This window comes from Trachemys scripta, chromosome 1 (assembly GCF_013100865.1).
Source record: "Trachemys scripta elegans isolate TJP31775 chromosome 1, CAS_Tse_1.0, whole genome shotgun sequence".
Classification (NCBI taxonomy): Eukaryota; Metazoa; Chordata; order Testudines; family Emydidae; genus Trachemys; species Trachemys scripta.
This window is the reverse complement of record NC_048298.1, coordinates 237944025-237967894: the sequence shown is the minus strand read 5'-3', so window position 1 is coordinate 237967894 and position 23870 is coordinate 237944025. Positions and strand designations below refer to the sequence as shown.

The following is a 23870-nucleotide window of genomic DNA, read 5'->3' as shown; positions in this document are numbered from 1 at the left end:
ACAGGAGTTCTAGGTCTGTTTCCCCTGCTATAAAATGGGAAATTAGTTGAGTAAAAATTGATCTATGAAACTGTAATCAAAAGATCTCAAAGTGCTTTACAAGCACTGAAGTATTTAATGCAAACCACACAAGGATTGTTATGAATTCCTTTTGTAGACAAAATACATTGAACATTTTTAGAATTCATAACTTTATAGATGAAAATTAACTTATGGGTGGTATTTTGAAAAGTACTTGGCATTGGCTTAACTCTGCTCCCATTGACTTCAGTGACCATTTTCAGAACACAACGTGTCCACTAAATAATGGCATTGGTCTCTTCACCTTTAAATTAATTTTAATGCAATTAGTCATGCACTTGTCAGGTTCTAACAAAATTATATTAGTGCATTTATTTATAATCACTGTCAAATACTGATGGCTGATAATGTTACAGGTGGGATTTTCAGCAATGCTCAGCATTGGCCTCTGCAAACTTGAGTGCTTTGAAATCTTTCTTTGCTTTCTGCATAGCCACAGAATAAAATCTTTAAAAAAATGTATTTTGTAATCAGACTCAGCATAAAATTTGTCACTGACTGTCTAGTTATCTCCCTCTTGCTTCATGTGTCTCAGGCAATCTGTAAACTGTGAGGACAAAGCAGAAGGGGGGGAGTTTAGGGACCATTGTAGCAATAGCAGAGAACAGAAGATAGTTTTAAGTCCCACCAAACTATCGATAAAATGATCTGTTGGAGGAACAACAAACTTGTCTTAAACTCAAGTTTTCAACTTCCTTCATGCATTCCTAGAAGAATACAAACAAAAATGGCTGAAATGAGTTTTGTCAATCTTAGCAAAAGTCCACTTGCAGACTTAGCATGCAAAACTTCAGTTTCCAAGAGATTTTTGCCCAATAAGTGAGGGATTGAAAATTGGAGAGAAGGTAAGTAAATGAATATGTAATTTAAAAAAAAAAAAGTCTATGTACTTACAGTTGACACATGCTCAAAAATGTGACTGTTTAGTGATAAAGATGTTTTAGAACAGATCAGGGGTCCGCTGTAATTTTCATAGTGTGCAACACCTATTAATAGAGAGGTTCTCTTGCAGAATACTACCTATGTGCGATTGCGCAGGCTATCACCCCCGTTGTTCCCAGTCACATAACATGCCAATATCACTTTTCAAAGTAACTGCTGTCGTTGCTGCAAGGAAGTATTTATGTATTTTTAGCTGTCTAGTGTGAAATGTTCAATCACTTATGAAAAAACTAATACCTACTTTTGCTCTTCATTTAATCTCTTCCTACCATCTGTTCTATTTTTCTCTCCCCTTGCTGCACCCTGTACATGCATCTCTGCCACCTGGTCCCCTTGTTTTGGCCTGCACCTGCTTCCCTGATGGTTGGTTTCCTTCTCCTCTGGAAATGTTCTCCAGCTGCTTCATTATTTTTTTCTACTCCTCGGGACATTTGTCTCCTAATGGTGACTGGTGGCTCCAATTCCTGAAGGCAGTTCTTGTTCCCTTTTCACCACTCTTTATGTAGCAACAGCCCCTAAAAAGAGGCAGGTTCCTTCTTGTTTGTAAGTCATCTTTGTAAAAGAGAGTCTGGTCACCTTCAGAAATAGTTGTGAACAAAGAGAGCCAGCACCATATGACTACCAGTAAGTGCTCCAAAGACCACAATGTGGGTACTGCCTATCTAAAATAGTAATGTAGATGTGATTATACACCTCTACCCCGATATAATGTGACCCGATATAACATGAATTCAAATATAATGCGGTAAAACAGTGCTCTGAGGGGGGCAGGGCTGCGCACTCCGGCGGATCAAAGCAAGTTCGATATAACGCGGTTTCATCTATAACTCGGTAAGCTTTTTTGGCTCCCGAGGACAGCGTTATATCGGGGTAGAGGTGTATTATATTATAGTAAGCAGACTAGTACACTGAACATTTTATATTCTTATTTTGCAGTCTATTGTACAAGTGGAAACATTAGGAGAGTTTGGTGTGTTCTTCACTCTGTTCCTAGTTGGTCTGGAGTTTTCCCCTGAAAGGCTAAGAAAGGTATTTGTGTCTAAAACTTCTGCATTTCAGGATTTGATTGGTGATGTTGAAGTTATCAATTATATTTCAGCATTTAAAAGCCTGTCTACAATCTATTTTAATGTAGTTTGACCATGATTTTTAAAAGTAAGAGAAATATCTCTGGTTCTTTCTTCAGGTACTGAGAGTGAAGGAGGAGATAGAATGCAAAAAATGTTATCCTAGTGCCTATTTTAATATCTATCTTGATTTTCACAGAACAGTTCACGATTTCTAGGAAATTAAAACACACATTTACTGAAGGGAAATCCAAATATATTATATTGTGATGTTGAATCCAGTTGTAGAGGTGTAGACATCACAATGTTGTGAAGCAGGCATGTGTCCTGCAAGGCATAGTTAATGTATTAAACGCCACATGATGGATTTGCAACATAAAGTGAACTGGATGAAATGTGTTGTTAGAGCCTGTTGGCCCTTGATTAGACATGTATCTTAGTATATCCTAATTTATATGTTGAGACAGTCAGACTTCAGCAAAAAAGGGACAAATATGTTAAAGAAAAGTTGACTTGTTAATGTAGAGAGTCAGGAACTGCAGCTGGTTTTATGATATAAGGTTAAGATACATTAATTTTAATTGGAAATATATTGTTACAAAATTATTAAAACGAGCACAGTAATACAAATAACAGTAATAGTTAAAAAGACACATTTTGCATGGCTTATGTTTGTTTTAGATTGATGGTTCAAAGTCAGTGAGATCTATTTTATTGATATGTGGACAATGATATGGGTATCTCAGTTTAATTATATAAATTATATTCACTAGACACTCATAAATTACAGATGTTAAAGATGAAGGCCTATTAAACCGTATACTAGTCCATACCTTGCCATTGCTGGATTGAGTTGTACCTGCTACAATATATTTTGTAGTGTTTTGTCCTGTCTAGTTTTAAATAATTTTGGGGGGTGGGGTTTCTCTTAAAAAGCATGGTAGCTCTCATATTTGGGAAGTTTTTCCTGATATTTAACTTTTTTTTTTTTCCTTTTCTTTATTTTATCCCATTACTCCTAGCATCATGCTAAATAATTCCTCTGCCTACGTGGTGTTCGTATAGTTCAGTTTGTCAACAATTACCAAGTCAAGCCATCTATCCCTTTAATTTTCATTTCTCTTCTCTGAACTCCCTCCAGTTTGTCTAATGCATCTAATGAGGTACCCAGCACTGGACATAGTCTACCAGGTGCTGTCTCAGCAGAGCTGTGTAGTGAGGGGCTATTACTTCCATGTGATTTGGGGCTGTAAAGTTATACCACAGATCTCTTTTACTACTCGCATTGAAAACCAATGTAACATTCATCAATGAGAGAATAACCCTCAGGTTATACAATACAAATCTAACTGTGTGTTATCCTCAAGGTGTGGAAGATATCTTTGCAAGGACCCTGTTACATGACACTTCTGATGATTGCTTTTGGCTTACTATGGGGACATTTACTACAGATTAGACCAACACAGAGTGTCTTCATTTCTACTTGTTTATCCTTATCCAGCACACCCCTAGTATCCAGATTCCTTGTAGGGAGTGCTCGAGGAGATAAAGAAGGTAGGTGCAATTTAGATATGGATTGTCCCAATGACAGCACTGATTAAAAATGTCTGCAATAAATTCTCAAAATGGTTGAGCATCATACTAGTGACATGAGACAAAATAGAAAAAAGAGCATTGCTGTTATTATGTAATGTACTAACTTGATGGGGAGCCAAGAATATTATTTTGATAATACCGAGCATTGGTGCTTGCTTGTTTTTGTATGGTTTGAACTGGCCCTCTTCCTCCAAAATATAAGTATCTTAATAGATAATTGCATCATGTATTTAGGTATTTAGCATCGTGTATAAGGTGTCGTGTTCTCTTTTATGACATCCCTCTGTAATGGAGTCCCATGTTGATTTTAACGCTTTCAGCCACAGGTGATTTTCATGTTTATGCTAAATTGCCAGATTGACTGCTACGACCAATCTGCCATGAGGGCAGAAAGGCCTGACCCAGTAACCTGCACCTTCTTTCTGCAGTCTGAGGCCTGCTAATGTACTCTTTCCCCCAAATACTTTTAGCTTCATATAGGTGGATGTGCTACAGCATGATCAGTGAATAGTTTTTGGTTAAATAAATATCTAAGAAAATTATGAATGGAAATTTCAGGGCTCTGAGTCTGAAAGGTTTCCTTAAATTATGCACTTATTCTGCGTTTTCTAGTTTTTTCCTTTTAGAAGAAATGCACTCCCATTGCTACACACTTCATGTAGTGTAATTCTACTCTGTGACTGTAAAAATGCCAATGTGTAAATTCCATGTTTAATTATTTGCTCAGTTTACAAATGAAAAGATTCTTTTTGGTTTTGTTTTCAAACTGCCAGCCCTACAAGTCAACCTGGATTCTCTGAGTCAAAATTTGTTGTTTACTTCTCATTTATTATTTCTAAGGCTATGTTTATGTCATGGAGGTCACGGAAGCCGGGACTTCCAGAGACCTCCATGACCTCTTCTGCTTCAATCTCTGGGTCTGTGGGACTGGAGCTGGCAGCTAGTGGGGGCCTGGCAGGGTTCCAGTAACAGGCGAGAGCCTCCTCAGGGGGGCCCTCCTCAGAGTTTCAGCAACTGGGGACAGCCTGTGTGTCCCGGCAGAAAAGTGACTTTTTAACAAGGAAGCAAAGGGAAGCTGCAAGAGTGGTCACGTACCCCTCCCCAGCAGCACGGGCACGTCACTTCACTGCTGGCTGCTTCGGGTGCCTGAAGTAAATCACCATGATGGGGAGGGGAGTGGCAGGGCTGGGGATGCTCCAGCCAGTAGCTCCTACCCTGCACCTGGCTCAGCTGCTAGCCCTGTCTAGGCTGGGGGCAGGGGAGGATGGGACATCCTCTTCCTTGCAAGGAGCAGCTGGGTCTGGGTCAGACCCATCCCCAGAAACCTTCCCGGGCTGCAGGAAGCTCTGCACACACACTCCGCTTCCTGCCCCCATCGCTGTTCAGCCATGGGGTGAGGGGTCACTATATAGGGAGTTGTTCCCTCGTCCGCTCAACTCCTGTGCATCCAGACCCCCTGCCAAGCCTCACCCCTCCGCACCCAGAACCCCTGTACTGAGCCCTCCACCTGAATCCCCCATGCCAAGCCTCACTTCCTGCATTCAGAGCCCACCTGCACCCAGACCCCCCACCAAGCTCTATTACCCTGCACCCAGACCCCCACCCTTGGACCTAAGCCACCTCCTGCTGAGCTCCCCGCACTCAAACCCCTATCCTGATGAATCCCATCCCCCTGCACCTGGACCCCCTCCCTCCCCCGAACCTGACACACCCAGACCCCTCCTTCTGATCCCCAACCAACTTCACCTTGACCCCCTGGAGAGTCCCATTACCCCTGCACCAGGAACCCTCAATAAGCCTCTGTGCATCCAGACCCCCCCATACCTGGACACCAAACTGAGCTGCTCCCACCACACTAAGCCCCTCCACACTTGGATTTTGCCGGGCTCAGCCTGCCTGCCCACACTTGTGCATCTTGCGCAGAGGGGCAGGGCTCCCGGGGTGTTTCTGGGGCAGGCCCAGGCCTTGCGCTGTGTCAAGGTCAGGTGCAGCCTCACTGCTGAGTCCATGTCCTGGGACTGAGGGCTGGGGGGGAAGAGTTGCAGGGTGATTGCCCACCTCCATGTACCCAGTGGCCTGTGCTCCCCACTGCCATTTTGGAGCCTCCATATTTATTTATTGACCAATAAAATTTGCAGAATTTTAAAATATTGTGTGCAGAATTTTTTTAATTTTTTGGTGCAGAACCTCACTGACAACTGTGCAACCTGTTGTGCTTCTTCGAGTGCTTGCACGTGTCCATTCCAATGTAGGTGTGTGCATGCCCTGAGCACAGTTGCTGGGATTTTTTTCCCCTATTAGTATCCATCGGGTTGGCTTGAGTGTCCTCTGGTGCTACGCGCTCATATCACTGGTATAAAGGGCCCTGCTGACACCACTCCCCCGAGTTTTTCTTAGGCAGGAAGAAGTACCGCAGATCTTTGCTGACATTGAGGAAGTGACGGAGGCTCCTTGCTGTCATAGCCTCTTTGTCATCCTCCCCAGACAAGGCAGTGGTGGCAGCAGGGATGTCCCTACCACAAGGCATTTTAGGATTTGTTAACGTGGGAAGCCTCAAACTTGGGAATACAAGCAGAGGTGGTCAAGGAGACAATACATAGTCTCTTAGATATTTTGACAGCGGTCCCCTCTAGGGTGGCTCTACCACTTAACGAGGCCATTATGGACCCAGTCAGGGCACTGTGACAAACCCCTACCTCCCTCCATCCTCCTGCAGTGAAACATACAGAACAGAAATATTTTGTACCAGCTAAAGGGTACAAGTTCCTTTCCTTGCACTCTCCCCCAGGGTCCCTGGTTGTGGTGGCTGCCAATTAAAGGGATTGACAGGGTGAAGCAGGGTCCATGTCCAAAGCGAAAAGACCCAAAGAAATTGGACCTTTTTGTTCAGAAGGCCTACTCCACGGGCTTCTACAACTAGCACAGCGAACCAGCAAGCCTCGCTAGGCTGCTATGATTTTAATATGTGGGAGTCTGTGCTAAAATTTAAGGACTTGCTCTCCCAGGCATCTAGGCAAGAATTCTCATCCTTTGTCGAGGAAGGGAAGATTCCACAGCCAGATCAATGGCCACAGCTGTAACCATGCACAGGAGCTTGTGGTTGCAGTCCTCAGGGTTTCTGCATGAGGTGCAACAAATCCTTCAAAACCTCCCCTTTGAAGGGTCATGCTCTTTTCAGAGCAAATGGACACTAGACTAGATAGCCTTAAAGACTCTAAGGTGACCTTGAAATCTTTGATCTGTATCCCATGCCCTTAAAGCTGAAAAGAGAGAGAGAAGGAAGGAAAAAGAGAACTTTCTCCCAGCAGGCAGCTGACCTACCAAGAAATGTTTGTACCTACTGTAGGTGGATCTGTGGTTCTAAGATAGGGCTCCTGAATCATCTCAGGACCCATATGTATATCTGTGGTAGAGAATCAAGGGATTGCCGATGATATCCCGGCTGTATCCAGAAAGCACAACAGGCCCTAACAGACTGGCCTCTACTTTGCCCAGCCAGCAAGGCAAGATCAACAGAGGAGGAAGAGCAGGAGGTTCAGATGAAGGCCCCCTCCACCAACCTCCTCAGCAGGACCAATACAGATTGGCTCCAAACACTTGAGGAACTTGAAGCATTTGTTTTGGTGAGACGCTCAAAGTCAACATTACAATCCCCTCAACACTGGATCCAGCTGCCCCTTTGTTTTCCAACCAACTCTTGCGCTTCTTCGATGCCTGGACCCACATTACCTCAGATCATTGGGTTCTAAGCACAGTAGAAATCCAGTTTTTGTCTACTCCAACTTTCCACCCCCTTTCCCTATCCATTTTCAGGGACCCTTCTCATGAGCAATTGTTGGAACAAGAAGTCCAATCCCTCCTTTTGGTGGGAGCCATGGAAGAGTTTCCGTTCCACCTAAGAGGAAAGGTGTTCTATTCCTGTTACTTTCTAATCCTGAAAGCCAAGGGTGGTTTCAGACCAATCCTAGACCTGCATTGTCTCAAGTGCTATCTCAAGAACTTAGTTCCACATGGTCTCCTGGGTGTCCATCATTCCCTTTCTGGATTCAAGGGATTGGTATGCCGCCCTCGATCTCAAGGACACATACTTCCACATATCGATTTTCTGAGGTCACAGACGATTCCTAAGATTTGTCGTGAACCAAGTTCATTACCAGTCTGCGGTTCTTCCGTTTGGCCTGTCCATCACCCCATGGGTCTTCACCAAATGTATGGCAGCAGTGCCAGCTTTTCTCAGAAAAAAGGGAGTTCATGTATTCCCTTATCTCAACAACTGGCTGGTCCAGAGATCAAGTGAATCTGACATCAGTCTCATCCAGTCGACCTTCCAACCACTAGGCCTACTGGTAAACGACCAGAAATCCACCCTTATTCCTGTTCATCGGTGTAGTTCTCAACTCCGTGCAGGCAAGGGCCATTCTTCCGGATGATCACGTTCGTTCAATTACAGCCCTGATAAGATCCCTCCAGGCCTATCTGATCACGACTGCATGAAAGAGTCTGTCTTCTGGGACACATGGCTTCATGCACATAAGTAGTGCAACACATGAGGCTATGTCTCTGATCTCTACAGGTCTGGTTGGCTGCAGTATAGTCTCCCTCACGTCATCACCTGGACATGGTGCTCACTGTTCCCGCTCAGGTCCTTGATTCACTGACATGGTGGCTGAACTACTGCATGGTATGTGCGGGGGTACCTGTTTTGCTGCCTCAACTGTCAATATCTCTAGTATCCGACGTATCAGCCCTCAGCTGGGGAGCCCTCTTAGGGTCCCTCATGACTCAGGGCCTCTGGTCTCAAGAAGAGCTTTCCCTCCATATCAATGTCAGGGAACTCCAGGCAGTCCACCTGTCTGATGTTCCTATCCCATATTACAAACAAGATCATTTTGGTTCTCAAAGACAACATGATGGCCATGTTATACACCAACAGACAGGGCAGAGCGCACCCTTCCCCCTTGTGTCAGGAAGCAATCCGGCTGTGGGAGCTCTGTATTGCACACTCAATCAGTTTAGAAGTGTCCTACCTTCCAGGAATGCAGAACCAGTTGGCAGATCACCTCAGCAGGTCTTTCTCCTCTCGCCACAAGTGGTCCCTCCAACCGAACCTCACAAAGGACATCTTCCAACCATGGGGAATTCCCCTTATATATCTGTTTGCTACCCACAACAACAAGAAATGCCATCAGTTTCTGCTCCCTGGGAAGCCACAATCCAGGGTCTCTTACAGACACGTTCCTGTTATCGTGGATAAATCACCTGTTTTATGCATTCCCTCCTACCCCACTGATTCTGAAGGTTCTGATGAAGATCAAGTGGGACCGAGCGCAGGTCATTCTCCTAAACCCGGCATGGCACAGGCAACATTGGCTCACCTCCCTCTGAGGCCTTTCGGTGGAGACCCTGCTACTGCTTCCACTCCACCCAGATCTGATCTCTCAAGAGCACGGTTGCCTGCTCAATCTGAACCTAAGGTCTCTTCATCTGATGGCCTGGAAATTCTATGGCTGAATCCTGAGGCACAAGCTTGCTCGGAGCAGGTCCATAGAGTCCTATTGGGCTGTGGAAAACCCCCCACCAGGGCCACCTACCTTGCAAAATGGAAGCTGTTCTCCAGCTGGTCTTACCGACAGGGAATTCCACCTACGCAGCCCTCTCTGCAGCTCATTTTGGAGTACCTTCTACTGCTGAAACAAGGCCAGTCCCTCTCTTCAGTTTAAGGTTCACCTAGCAGCCATTTCATCTTTTCATCCCAAGGTCAACAACCAGTCCATTTTTTTTTCACTCAAGATGGTTATCCATTTTCCCAAGGGCCTGGAGATGGTAATGCCCCAGGTTAGAAAACCTATTCCTCCCTGAGATTTAAACCTTGTCTTGTCGAAACTTACAGGTCCACCATTTGAGCCGTTAGCAACCTGCTTGTTGTTGCACCTCTCCTGGAAAGTGGTTGTCTTAGTGGCCATCACTTTGGCCAGAAGGGTTTCAGAAATCTGGGCCCTTACATGGGAATCCCCACATTGGAATCCCCATATACAATCTTCTTAATGGATAAGGTTCAGCTGCATCCACACCTGTCGTTCTTCCCAAAGGTGGTTTTGCAATTCCCCTGCAGTCAAGCAATCTTCCTATCAGTATTCTACTCTAAATGGCATGTGAACAGAGAGGAGCAGCGCCTACCGTCCTTGGATGTTAGATGGGCTCTGGCTTTCTACATACAAAGAACCAAACTGTTCCACAGATCAACTCAGCTGTTCATAGCAATAGCAGAGAGAATGAAGGGTCTTCCTATTTCTGCCCAGAGAATTTCATCCTGGATTATTTCATGCATCCAGGCATCTCACCCCCTGCTAATCTCATTCCATAAGATCACAGGCCTCCTCAGCTGCCTTCCTAGCACAAGTCCCTATTCAGGACATCTACAGAGCAGCAACCTAGTTGTTGGTGCATATGGCATCACCCAGCAGGCTAGAGATGATGCCAACTTCAGTCACGCAGTCTTGCAGTCAGTCTGTCCTAGAACTCCAAGCCCACTTCCTGTACAACTGCTTGTGAGTTACCTACATTGGAATGGACACGTGAAAGCCTCAAAGAAGAAAAAATAGTTACTAACCTTTCTGTAACTATTCTTCAAGGTATGTTGCACATGTCCATTCCAAAACCCATTCTCCTACCCCTCTGTTGGAGTCAGTCGATAAGAAGAAACTGAGGTGGAGCAGGGTCAGCAGGGTCCTTTTACTGACGCTATGAGCATATAGCACCAGTGGGTGCTCGAGCCAATCTGACGTATACCAGTAGGGGAAAAAATTCCAATAACTGTGCTTCGGGCATACACATGCCTACATTAGAATGGACATGTGCAACACATCTGGAAGAACAACAGTTTACAGAAAGGTTAGTATGGTTATTTATCAATGGGTTTGTGTAGATGTAACTGATCAGAAATTAACAAATAATTCTGATACAGAAGAAGTAATAGAATGCAGCTCAATCTCTTAGTTGTATTGGCTCCACGGTGCTAACAGGACTGAAAAGCAACCTTATTTTTATCACTAAAGAAGCAGGTATGATTCTGAATGCACATATGGAATAGATATGGAAAGTCAGAAGAATTTTACCTGAACACATTTCAGAGGAGAAATGTACCTTATGTAACGGCTCCTTTTCCCCCCCAATATTTTTGCCTCCATAAGCTTTTTGCCCACCTCCTTTCTTCTTCCCCAAAGGTCTATTGTAATTAAGAAAGAAACTGCACTTCTCCTTAATGGACACTGATTTAGGTTTATTCACACCCCATTGCATGAAACTTAAGAAATATTTTATGCATGCTATGTCTATTCATCAGGCTTCTGTGCCTATCATTCTACAGCAAGGGTCTCAAACTCAATTTGCCTTAGGGCCAGTGCCAGTCCTCAAATCCTTCCAGTGGGCCAATAATGTCACTGAAGATGGTGTTCAGAAAAGAAAATGTTTTATTTTGAATTTCTTAGAAATAATAAAGCTGTCTTACAACTTTCTACAATTCTTCACCTGCTAGAGAGTTTTTAGTGTTTGCCAGACACCTGGCAACGCTTCAGTTCTGTCAGTTTGTTGATGTTTGGCCTCAGTAACTGAGCAGTTGAAACCTTTAGGATTGCAGGAAGGTGTGCATCAGATAGTTGTGTTCGGTATTTTGACTTGTTTATATTCATTGTGGGGAAAAAAGTGATGCTGCCTCCATGGCTGATTGTGCCGGGCAACTAATGATGCTGCCTCCATGGCTGACTCTGCCTGGCAACTAATGATGATATCTCTGTCCTTCTCCCCCAGCCAATGGGAGCTATGGGGGTGACGCCTACAGTGGACATTGTCTGCAGCGTGTCTGCCTGTGTCTCTCCTCCCATCTCGCCTCCGAGGGCCGTAGATGGCCCGCAGGCCGGGAGTTTGAGACCCCTGTTCTACAGCATCTTAGTTGACAAAATATAAATGATATACCCAATAACTAATCAGCTGGCTTTAACAAAAACTTATTTTTAATCCATGATAAAAGCTTCCTGTAAATGGCTTATAATTATTTCCATATTTAGATTGCCATAGTTGATTTAAAAAATATAAAGTATAACACTGTATTCTGTAACTTCAGTCAATGAAGAAGTCTCGAGATATACGGTTACTACTAACATTGTTACAGATACATTAAATGTTTCATCTGCATCAAGCTACATTTTTATCCGCTTCTTTTTCTGACAAACAGGTGATATTGATTACAGTAGTGTACTACTTGGTATGCTGGTAATGCAGGATGTACAGCTTGGTTTATTTATAGCTGTTATGCCAACCCTTATTCAAGCAGGAGCCAGCACATACTCCAGGTAAAGAGGTTTTAAAAATGTATTTATTACTTTATTGGTCTCTGAAGAGGGCCTCATTGTTTTGTGGCATATAGAATTTGCCCACCCATAAGCTTATGGATCTGTGTATGACTGTGACAAAACTATATTTAGAATTTTTAATGTTGGTTTCTCAAAACATGGTCATCCAATGCCATGCGTACCCTTATATTATTGATATGTATCATATTAAATCAGAACACCTCACCCCAATACTTAACTTTTTTCCATCATTTGTTTTTTTACGTGATTTGTGTCATAAAATTAAACGCCTTCCATACCATCTCATTATATCCCATAATCATCCTACTGAAATATAAGCCTGAGTAAATTTATTGAGCCATATGCTGTGTCCTGAAGGTCAGCCAATACAGGCTGTGTTGGGCCATATCGGGAGGAGATTCTAGACTTTAGCAGGAATTACTGGGTGCTCTGCATTTTTGATAATTAGGACACGTATTGAGTTGCCTAAATATGAATTTAGGAAGCTAACTAGCAACCCATTTTTGAAAACCTTTACCATTAGATTTTTCACTTGGGGGAAACTGGTTTAAAGGCAAGAGAACAGGTAAAATAACATTTTTTTTTTCTTTTTTTCTTTTCTAGCATTGTCATGGAAATACTGAGAATACTGATACTGATTGGCCAAATTCTCTTTTCTCTGGCTGCTGTTTTTCTTATATGTCTTGTTATAAAGACTTATCTCATAGGACCATATTATCGCAAGTTGCATGCGGAGAGTAAAGGGAATAAAGAAATCCTCATTTTAGGAATATCTGCTTTCATCTTTCTTATGTTAACGGTAATCTTTTAAAATAATAAAACATTTTTACATATCTTTGATGTACAGATTAATATGACATCAGTACCAAAAATACTGACACATTTAACCTTTATTACATATTTTCACAGTTCTGTAATTGGTATTTTAAAACCAAAACTCAAATGCATGGAGGATCAAAGCATCTAGCACATTTTAAGTTCTACTGCAATATAAGTGATAAGTAGTAATTGATTAGGAGTTACAGGTCAATAATTTTATGTAACCTAAATAAAATCAGGTTGAACTTCAGCAGATAATTTTAAAGTAAAACTGTTTGTGTAGATTATCATATTAGTGTGTGGTGCAAGTAAAGGTCTGTTAGTCCTCGTTGTGTGCCCCAATTTTCTGAAGGTTTAAAATCCTATTTTCCAGTGCAGAAAACTGCTTTTTTTTGTTTTGGGTTCTTTGAGGTGTTTTTATTTTTATTTTTAATGAATTTGAAAAATAATTTGAGGAGGGGTTTTGAGTTACTGAAATCAAGTAAACTTTTTTCCTGTTACGTTTGTTTTTAACATTATTGGCTTACCAAATTTAGTCTTTACTACAGATTATTTGTTTCTTTTTGTGGGGGGACTTTTTTTAACCAGACTTTTTTCTTTAAAGGCTATAATGGATCCTTGAAGCCACTGTAGTTTTTTAGGACACATACACAAATTAAATTGTAATAAGTTCTTGATAAATCTTAGAGGTATATTTCTCTTGTCCCAGTGTCCCCTCCATTAATTTAATGCTTCATATTCCACTCATCCAGTAGAGCAGACTGTTTGAGAACAGAAAGTGGCTATCACCTATAATATTTTACGAACTGTGGGTTTGAAATAGCTCTGATATGGATTTGCAGAATCTGTTCATGCTCTGAATTTCTGCTGGTGTTACCATGCTTTAGATCATAGTTTCAGTTCTCCAAGTTTATGCTTTAGGACTAATAGTACAAGACAGAAGCAAAGTATGAAAGTGATGATAAAAGTGAGAGGAGCTTGTGGACGTGTTGTTTGTATTGTGAGCTTTTTAAAGCAAAATGTGGCACTAAGACATTTTATAGGGAACAGAAGCAGGACCAAGATGGAGTAATGAAAACAATTAAGTTCAGCAAAATGTCCATAGAAGCTTTCAGATATGTCCTGAGAAAATCTTGTCATTAAGACTTTGTCTACACTTGCGGCGCTGTGTAGGATACATGTAGCTACATGCCACAGTGAAAGGAGAGGCAGGTTGTGTCCACATTTGTAAGTGTGGTGTGTATCTACATGTGGCAGTGAAGGGCTCATGCAACTCTTTGCTGCCAGTGTCTTTCCTGCAATGTGGAAAGGCTCCAGCAGGGTGGAGGCAATGGGACACTACATTGCCAAATATAGCAGTGTAGACATGGGAGGCGCTGCTTGGCCATGTAGAGAGCCATGTAGTAGGGTACTCTACTCTATTTGCCGAACCATGCCTCACCATCTACACTGCTAGCTGGGTATGCATTGTCTGTATTGTACACACCACCCTAAGTGGAGACGTATCTTGAGACAGGACTTGGGTATGCATGCCACTTTTTGCTAAGGGAGTACATCTTTTAATCTTTATAATTTAGGACATGTAAGAGACTAACAGGAGAAGCATTTCACAATTCATAGACTTCTGTGTAATTTAGAAAAATGCCATTGCTGTAAAAGTGCTTGAGACTCCAATCCTTTTCTAAACAAGCGCAGCAGATTCTTAGGTCATATAAGTAAGAGAAGAAACAACTTATTCATAGTTTCTTATAGATTTTCATTAACAAGCAGACATAATTTCTGTGAAGCACTCTTAATGGAAAGGCAATAGAGAAACTTAAAGCAAAGTGTATAGTGGTGACTTTAGAAATCTGTTTAATCACGCAAAAATAAGTTGATTTCTATAGTAAGGGGTCGTATTTTATTTGAAATGGGCCTCCACTAGAAATATTAACATAAATTGTGCCTATCAGAAGTATTAGTGAAAGAGGAGTAGCACAGCGTATACACAAGGATGTGTATTAGTGGGTTTAAGCCATAAAAGAAAGTGATGGAGTCCTTTTTTAATACTTAAAGTGGAGAATGCAAATGTATACTATTGCTTTGAATACTTTTGAATGAAAACTGACAGTTTTATTTCAAATATTTTTATTAATGTATCAAAAAGAAAGTCATTATAGAAATATATCAGATGTAGCATATTGACAGATCAGGTTTGAGGCTGGAGGGAGATGACAGGTGTACCTCAAAATTCAGGTCTATTCTGAAAAATGGCTGTGAAAATGGCATTGTGTGTGGGTCTATCTTTATTGTTTCTTAATTATCTCCCCACTAAACGTACTCAAGTTAGCGGAAAAAACATCCTTTTACTTGTAACTGACAGCCTCACAATCTCAGTCTGGATTCTGAGAGTCAATTTGGAATCTTTCCACCATGTGTATTATCACCACTAATAAAGGCTCAGCAGATCAAATTAGGCCTTTGCGTAAGACCTCTGTCCAGATGATATTCATCCTTCCAGTAGTGGCATCTGTTTTCCTAATCTCACACAAATATTTTTATTGCAGTTACCTTCAAATGTCATCACACTCCCCAGATAGCAGAACCCATCTGCCTGTCCGATTTCTTTTCCATCCATGTACACTTTTGCATCTGTTGTCCAGTTTCCTACCTTTATAATCTTGATTTTCTCTGCATTTACTTTCAATCCAATTTTTACTGCTTGCTATATAATGGGTAAAAGACCTCTCAGGAAGCATCAAAGTGTCACAGCTAATGCCCATCAGGGACTTTTCTGGACAGCTATTGAAAACACATGAAGAGCAAGCCAGATGATAGAATATTTCCTTTCCATATTAAACTGTCTAAAGCTGACGCTCATGCACAGGTTCAAGAGAAATGCCAATGCTAAATTAGAAATTGAAGAGGGACCAATAACACCGAATGAAATTAAACAGCCATCAAAATCCTCAAACAAGGGAAATCTCCTGGGTTTGACAGAATTCAAACAGAGGTACCACAGGTGGGAGGTGAAATTCTGATTGAGCAGCTAACAAAACTTAAAATATGAGAGAAAGAACCAGTGACACAAGACTGGAAAGATGGTATCATTTTGGCATTGGCAACAGAGTGATCTTACTCAATGCACAAATGGGGGAAATACTGTATTGCTATCAATCCTGGGCAAAGGATTGGCTACTGTTATGCTGAGTAGAATGTAGAAGGCAGTGGATGAAATATTACGACAACAGGCACGGGTCCATGTGGGTAGATCATATTGTGAACAGATGTTCACTCTTTGACAGATCATTGAAAAAAGCTACCTCTTGGCAGAAATCCATGTCAACTTCCTTGACTTTAAGAAAGTGATTGATAGCAACCACAAAGAGACCCCTGGTCCATGGAATATTGCTAGAAGCTATGGGATACCAGGCAAGCTGATTAAAATAATGAGTTTTGATGATGGAAGTAGATGCACAGTAAGATTGGTTACAGGCTTGTGTGAGTGGTTCAGTATTGTGGCTGGTGTTAGACAAAGGTGTGTGTTATCATCAACACTCTTTGCATTAGCAATACACAGGATGATGCTGGAGGCACAAAAAGCATTGCAGATGGCACAAATGAGTTAGCGACACGAGTTACACAACATTAACTTTGCCAGTGACATTACTTTACTAAATAAGATGTGGAACGGAATGATTGCCCTTACATCAGAGGTAGAACAGGAAGCAGCATCAATTGGATTGAAAATTGAATTAGAAATATTAGGATTGTCAAATCTTGTCAACCCCTTTTTGCTATAGGACTTCTTGAATGACTGTGTTGTTTGAGATCTTTCTCAATTCTTTAATTAAAGGGATTAAGAAAGAGCTTTTATCTCGTATATTTTACTTAAATAGGTATGCTGTAGATTTTAATTGAAGAAACTCATATTTAGGGATACAAGAGAACTGGTAGGCACAGTTGAACAAAGATGAATACAAGGTTTCTGGCTAGGATTCTAACATTGATCTTTAAATAATCCTCATTCTTGCCTTTTCTCTCCTCTCTCTTTCCTTTGCCCCCCTCCTGGCCATTCACATTAAGACATTAATTTGTGTCATATTTGACAGTTGCATGTTTTTGTTTGAAGGCGTGAGTGAAATGAGTGCTTTAATATAAACACTTTCAATAGGGTAGTTTTGGTCAGATGAAGAATTTTGGTTTATTACAGTTTTTTATAAGGTTGTTTCATGAAATTACAGTTGTCAATGTTTGAAAACTTTTCCAGGGGCAAGTCCCCAAGTAAGCTGGGAGTCTGGAAGCTGCCGGGCCTTCATCTGCCACAGAGTTGTATAGACATTCTGGTGAATTTTAGTTTTTTAAAATAGGAGTTCAAAACTTAAACTCTGTTTTGTGATATGTATTTTTTCCAGTAATACTGAAAACCTTAAAAGGTTTGAGCTCACTGTAGCAAGCCTTGATGGTGGGAGGTTGGCATTGCAGAAAACACGTTGCAAGTGCCACAGTTGTGACTGCAAGCTCCTGGGACTTGTTTGCAAAACATAACAGTCCCATCCCTCCTACACCATCCCACTGCAGCCTCAGAGGTGGGAGGGATAGTCTGGGCCAGCAGGAAGAAAAGCTCCCCCTTCTCCACCCCCACTTGGGATTAATGTAGGACCAGTTTTTTGGACCTTGTTATGGGCATAATACTAGTTGCCTTTTTGAGGCTGGGGAAAAAATTCCCTCCAATTGGCCTACGCAATGTTTGTGTTTGTTTGTCACTTTCCTCTCCAAGCCCAGGGACCTTGTGTGTAGATTAGGTTGCAAAATTAATTTTGTTGCAGTTTGCAGGCGTTCAGTTCAGGTTATCATTCAGTGGGGGTCTAATTTCCTGATGAACTGGAATTGGAAGCGGATTAGGAGACACCTAGAGAAGGTGGGAAATGGGGATGGGGCTCCAAATGACTGATAAATTAAGGAGACAATGCCCTCTTTCCTACCAGCTTAACCCTCTGATGGGGAAAGGGGGCGGGTGATGGAGTCCCAGCAGCATTGCTGGGACCAGGTTAATGGGGTGGGGGCACAGACAGCAGCTCTCCACCAGCTGCTCTAGATTACAAAGGAAGGATGACCTGTACTGGATGAGTTATTACCAGATAGATCCCAGATGCATTACTTAATAAAGTTTGTGGTCTGGTTAAATCCCATTACTTGTATTTTTTCCTGCAGTGTTAGCTACTGTATGTGTAATACTAATACTGTAGGTTTTCCCACGATGGAATAATAGTAAATATTTTGTGGGGTGAGGGTTTTATAATACTACTTTCATTCTGGGGCAGTTCTCAAACTTTCCAGACTACTGTACCCCTTTCAGGAGTCTGATTTGTCTTGCTTACCCCAAGTTTCACCTCACTTAAAAACTACTTGCTTACAAAATCAGACATAAAAATACAAAGTGTCACAGCCACACTGTTACTGAAAAATTACTTAATTTCTCATTTTTACCATATAATTATAAAATAAAACAATTGGACTATAAATGTTGTACTTACATTTCAGTGTGTAGTATATAGAGCAGTATAAACAAGTCGTCGTATGAAATTTTAGTTTGTACTGCCTTTGCTAGTGTTTTTTATGTAGCCTATTGTAAAACTAGGCAAATATCTAGATGGATTAATGTACCCCCTGGAAGACCTCTGAGTACCCTCTGGGGTACGTGAACCACTGGTCTGGGGAGTAGACAAGTGAATGATAAAGCCACCATTTTCAGCTGACATGAGTTTTATGCGCTGTTTTATCTTCTCCTGCAGTAAATGGGTAGATTGAGGCTTTTATGTTGGAGGGGAAAAACAGGATATTGTTTTATATTATTGTATATAATTTCTAGTTGGTTACTGTGTTTATGCATTGTTGACTTGTGGATGGTATGTCTCTCTTATATTTTATTTTAAGTTGTTACCTCGCTGAACAGTGATTTCTCATGACACCACAGTAGCGTGAAAATCTAGTTGAGGAGATTAAGAAAGAATTTACAAACGCTGAATTAACCATCCCAAATTCAAATAATTAAAATGTAAACTAATTATTTTGACACACAGCTCTTTGAATAACTTGACACATGAGCATGTGTTATATCTTAGTAGCAAAGGCATGTTTCAGATATGTGCTGAAAATGCTGTTCTTAAAGTATGTGTACTCCCTACAGTGCTTTCTTTTATAAATAATTTTTTAAAAATAATTTCTGTAAAATTTCTTTGGCTCATATATTCCATCACATCCACCATCTTGTGTTTTCTTCTCTGTCAATGTGGTTTGAAGCTTTAACACTTCTCATAATTTTAAATTCCTGGTAAGAGCAGTCCATATTTTGAAAATAAAATTTAATTTAATTCTTAAAATATGGGGTATCCAGATGTGATATGGCAGCTTACATGGGCTACAATTTTCTTTTATTAGTTTGATTACTGGTAAATAACTATATTGTCTGATAGACCAATCCATATGATTAAATGTTTTGGAATTGCGTCAAAATTCTGGACACAATGGAGTTGTTTGATCAGCAGTCATTCATTAATACTGACAAATACTCCGGTTTGTTTTAATTTTATTTGTGGATTCCAGTTCATAGTAAATAAGACATTCTAGGCAGTGCATATCTTGGATTATTGCTTTCGTCCATTGATTATAGTTTCTTGGGTTTAGGCCTCTAACTTTATACTGCAACACCATCCCAGGCATAAATGTACTGTGTAACACGTTATTGCTTAATCTAAATTAGGATGGAAATTGATTGTCAGTTTAATGTATTCCCTCAATATATATGACATTGTCTTTCAGTAAGATGTCTGCCTGCAGCAGCAGGATTTTAAATACCAGTTATATTTATATATTTTATTTTTGACTACTTTTTATATGTGATAAAAAGTTCTGCTCACTATTTAAACACTCAGAGCGTTGTCTTCATTTTGCATGGTGCAATTTCCTTGTTTTTGTAAGCTTAAATTGGACTCTTGACAAACATTTTCGTTCCATTTCCTTTTTAATGCCGTGGATCATAAACAGACAAGCAGTAACAGAAGAGCAATGTAACGTCTTTCAAGTATGATAGGCTCTACTTCAGCAGAGCACTTACGTATACATGCTTAAATTCAGCCAAGCACTGAAGCATGTTCTTAAATCCCATTAACAACGGAATTTAAGCAAGTAATCTTGTCCCAGATTATAAATTCAGACTATTTATCCTTGTTTAACAATTTGCTGGTTTAAATTAGTTTAATTAGGTGAAATCCAATCTCTGTTGAAATCAATGGGAGTCAGTGGGACTAGATGTTATTCCTGGAGCATGATACAAGAAGTCTTAAAGTGCAGGATGGAAAATTTACAATTATGTTTCTAGAGGGTGTCTGTAGTTTAGTTTATTAATAATCTAGATTACCACAGTAAATACATTACTGTAGAACAGGGGTCGGCAACGTTTGGCATGCGGCTCGCCAGGGTAAGCACCCTGGCGGGCCAGGCCAGTTTTAGTTACCTGCTGACGCGGCAGGTTCGGCCAGTAGCAGCCCCCATTGGCCACGGTTCGCCGTCCCAGGTCAATGGGGGCGGCGACGAGAAGCCGCGGCCAGTACATCGCTCACCCGCGCCGCTTCTCGCCACCCCCATTGGCCCGGGACGGCGAACCGCGGCTAGTGGGGGCCGCGATCGGCCGAACCTGCCGCATCAGCAGGTAAATAAAACTGGCCCGGCCCGCTAGGGTGCTTACCCTGGCGAGCCGCATGCTGAACGTTGCTGACCCCTGCTGTAGAATAATATATTGAAATAAATCTTATAAATTCCTTTCATTGTTGAAATTGTATTGAGATGCAGTAAGTAATACATTAAATCCCAAAGCAGTATTTTTGTAGTCTATAACTGTAAACTATCATAATAATTGATGACAGACCGAGAATAGGAATAAAACTTTTTTCTTTCTTCTTTAACAGATCACAGAGCTATTGGATGTTTCAATGGAATTGGGATGCTTCTTAGCGGGAGCACTGATCTCTTCTCAGGGTCACATGGTTACTGAAGAGATTATGTCCTGTATTGAACCAATACGTGACTTTCTTGCCATCATTTTCTTTGCATCTATAGGTAACTTTTTTAGAAAATTCATTAAAAGTGTCAGACTGCAAGTCTACCTTGAAGAGTGGGTGGAGGGGCGGGAGGGTTTACGGGCTTTTGATTTTGTAAAAATATTAAGTAAAGTGTTCACTAACTACATTAACTTACTAATGTTTTATTTTTAAATACAGCATTGAAATATTTTATGGATGTGTAAATTAAATCCGTAATGTTAACTCTGGCCTCTTATTGGCATTTAAAAATGCAAATTCTTGAGTAAGCGTTAAATCTCTCAATTAAATTGGACCTGTTTTAGACATGGAGCTAAAATGCTTTCAGTTAAAACAGTTTAAAAACAAAGCAAAACACTACTCTTCTGTGTTTATTCCCTGCTTTGGATATTTCTTATTATACTAAATGTAATTTATGCTGATTAGTCAGATTGTTGAATAGGCGATTCTTAAAATAAATTGATTTTTACGGGGAGGGTGAATTTGGCTGGCTAATGTAAAACTTTTGGGTATGTACAAGTGACTGGGTTGGAATATTCATAGCTAAAGGATCTCAGCTGAACTGTTAAACTACCAAGGGACATTTCAAGACACAGAGAGCCTCAAGCCATTCCACATCCTACTTGGTATGACCAAGCGTGGGTGCATTCCCCCCCCCCCATTCCCTTGTTGCCACCCTCAGTGGACATATTGGGAACCTTGGGCTGCCTATCATCAGCAGGTCTCCAAGGCATCTAGCTCCCGGATTTAGTGCCAGAGTCTGCACTCTTCTGTTCCTTCCACCCCTCCATCTCAAACCCCACCATAGGAGGAGTTGTTTGAAGAACAAGAAAAAAGAGCTAATAAGGCTACCCGTTAAACAAATATTTATTTGTCCTCCTCTGATGAGGCATTTATCTCACCCCCACAGATGATTTCAGACAATTTCAGGACCTGATGAACAGTCACTGACACTCTCCATATTCACTTGGAAGAAGTCCCAGAGTTCCAACATAGACTATTGGATTTTCTTCATACTCCCTCTTCTACTCAAGTAGCCTTGTCCATAATGGAGGCTTTTCTAGAGCCCACAAAAACAATTTGGCAAATCCCTGACACAGTGCCACCAACTTGTAAGAGGGCAGATACAAAAATACTACATTCCTGCTAGAGGTTGGCATTTTTCTTCACACATCCAGCCCCCAACTCTTTGGCTGTGGATGCTGTGAATGAATGCAACAGACATCATTAAAAATGACCCTCCCTACTCCATGATAAAGATCTAAAGTATTTGGACCACTGTGATTGCAAGAGCTACTCATCTGCCACTATGTAGTTCAGAATTGCTAATTATCAGGTGCTCCTTGCTAAATATAACCACATTAAGTATAGCAAGTTTAACTCTTTTATTGAACATCCCCCTCACAGGATAGTTTAAGGCCATCTTCACTGAAGACCATCTCCTAGCAATAACTTCTTTACAAGTTTCCCTCAAAGAAGCTGATATGGCAGCTCAGTCAGTCTCCACAGCTGTTGTCATGTGGTGAGCCTCATGGCTGCAGCCTTCCGGAATCTTAAGGGAGTAATACAGTGGAAGGCTTTCCCTTTGGTGGGCTCAGCAAGTCCATAGATGAGTCCTTACACTCTCTGAAGGAATCAAGGGCTACCCTTTGTTCACCGAAGTTCTGTATACCTGCAGGCAAGAGAAGATTCAATAGGTCACAAAGGGCTCAAAGATCTCACACGTCCCAATTTTCTTACCACGGATCCTCAGAACTTCCTAGAAAGAAACTTAGACTGCAGAAAAGAAAAGCCTTGGCTACTTTGATAGCAACAACTCAGCCATCCTTGTTATCAAAATGTATGCTTGGCTAACTTTGTTGGGGGGTTATGAACATTCCCACTTTTTGCATCTGACATTGCATCATCCTACCATGACCTGCCCACCTTTTGGCGATCATCTCTCTTTTTCTCACTTCATGGGAGCAGATTACTTCCAATAAATAAGTTTTGGAGGTTATAACATGAGGCTACTCCATCCATTTCAAGTTCATATCCTCGTCCCATCCCCTTCCTTGTCCCTTTCAGGAACCCATCTCATAAACTTCTGTGGAGACCAGAGGTTTTGTCCAGTCTGCATATAGAAACTGAGGAGCTAAATCCCACCCAGCACAAAAGGAAAGTGTTCTAGTCCAAATACTTTCTGGTTCCCAAAAAGAAGGGCAGATGGAGACTGGTCTAGATCTCAGGATACTAAACGCCTCCATCAAGGAGCAGAAGGTGAGGATGGTGATACTTGCGGCTATTGTACCATTTCTAAATCTGGGGGACTGGTTTGCAACCCTCAATATACAAGACACATACTTTCATATTGCAATACATCGTTCTCATAAGATGTTTCTATGTTGTGTCATAAGTCAAGAGCACTTTAAATGTCAAGTGCTCCCCTTCAGGCTTCCTACTGCCCTCAGGATATTTACAAAGATTACAGTGGTAGTTGCCACCAAATTTCATTAATGGGGAGTAGTTGTCTTCCCCTAGTGTGATGATTTGGCTACCTGAAGGATGTTCTTACACCAAGGTGCAAGTTGCCATCAAGAAAGCTGTGACTCTGTTCAACATGCTAGGGCTTCATTTTAATACTGAGAAGTCCTCTCTCACCAGTTCAGCTACTAGAATTTGTAGGGGCCATTCTGGATGCTACAAATCCAGACTTTACCTACCAAAGTATTAAATTAACAAATTTGGTTATGCAAGTACAGATGAGTCCTCAGATAACTGCCAGGACTTCTCTGCAGCTCCTCAGCCACATGGCAGCATGTACCTTTGCCACATCACATGCCAGGTTACAACTCTGCTGCTCCCAAGCCTGTCCAACAGACAAAGATTGAACAAGTTGCTCTCCGTTCCTCATCACGTACCCTTGACTGGTGGAAGAA

General features: G+C 41.4%; 1 protein-coding gene across 1 annotated transcript in view; it reads left to right on the top strand.

Moving 5' to 3' along the window:
- Positions 1 to 23870, top strand: part of TMCO3 (transmembrane and coiled-coil domains 3) — a 54369-nt gene that overhangs the window by 22978 nt on the left and 7521 nt on the right. The window contains exons 6-10 of the mRNA XM_034758119.1: positions 1960 to 2052; positions 3458 to 3644; positions 11917 to 12034; positions 12659 to 12854; positions 20821 to 20971. Coding sequence (XP_034614010.1) covers positions 1960 to 2052; positions 3458 to 3644; positions 11917 to 12034; positions 12659 to 12854; positions 20821 to 20971 — 745 coding nt within the window. The remainder of the gene's footprint in view (positions 1 to 1959; positions 2053 to 3457; positions 3645 to 11916; positions 12035 to 12658; positions 12855 to 20820; positions 20972 to 23870) is intronic.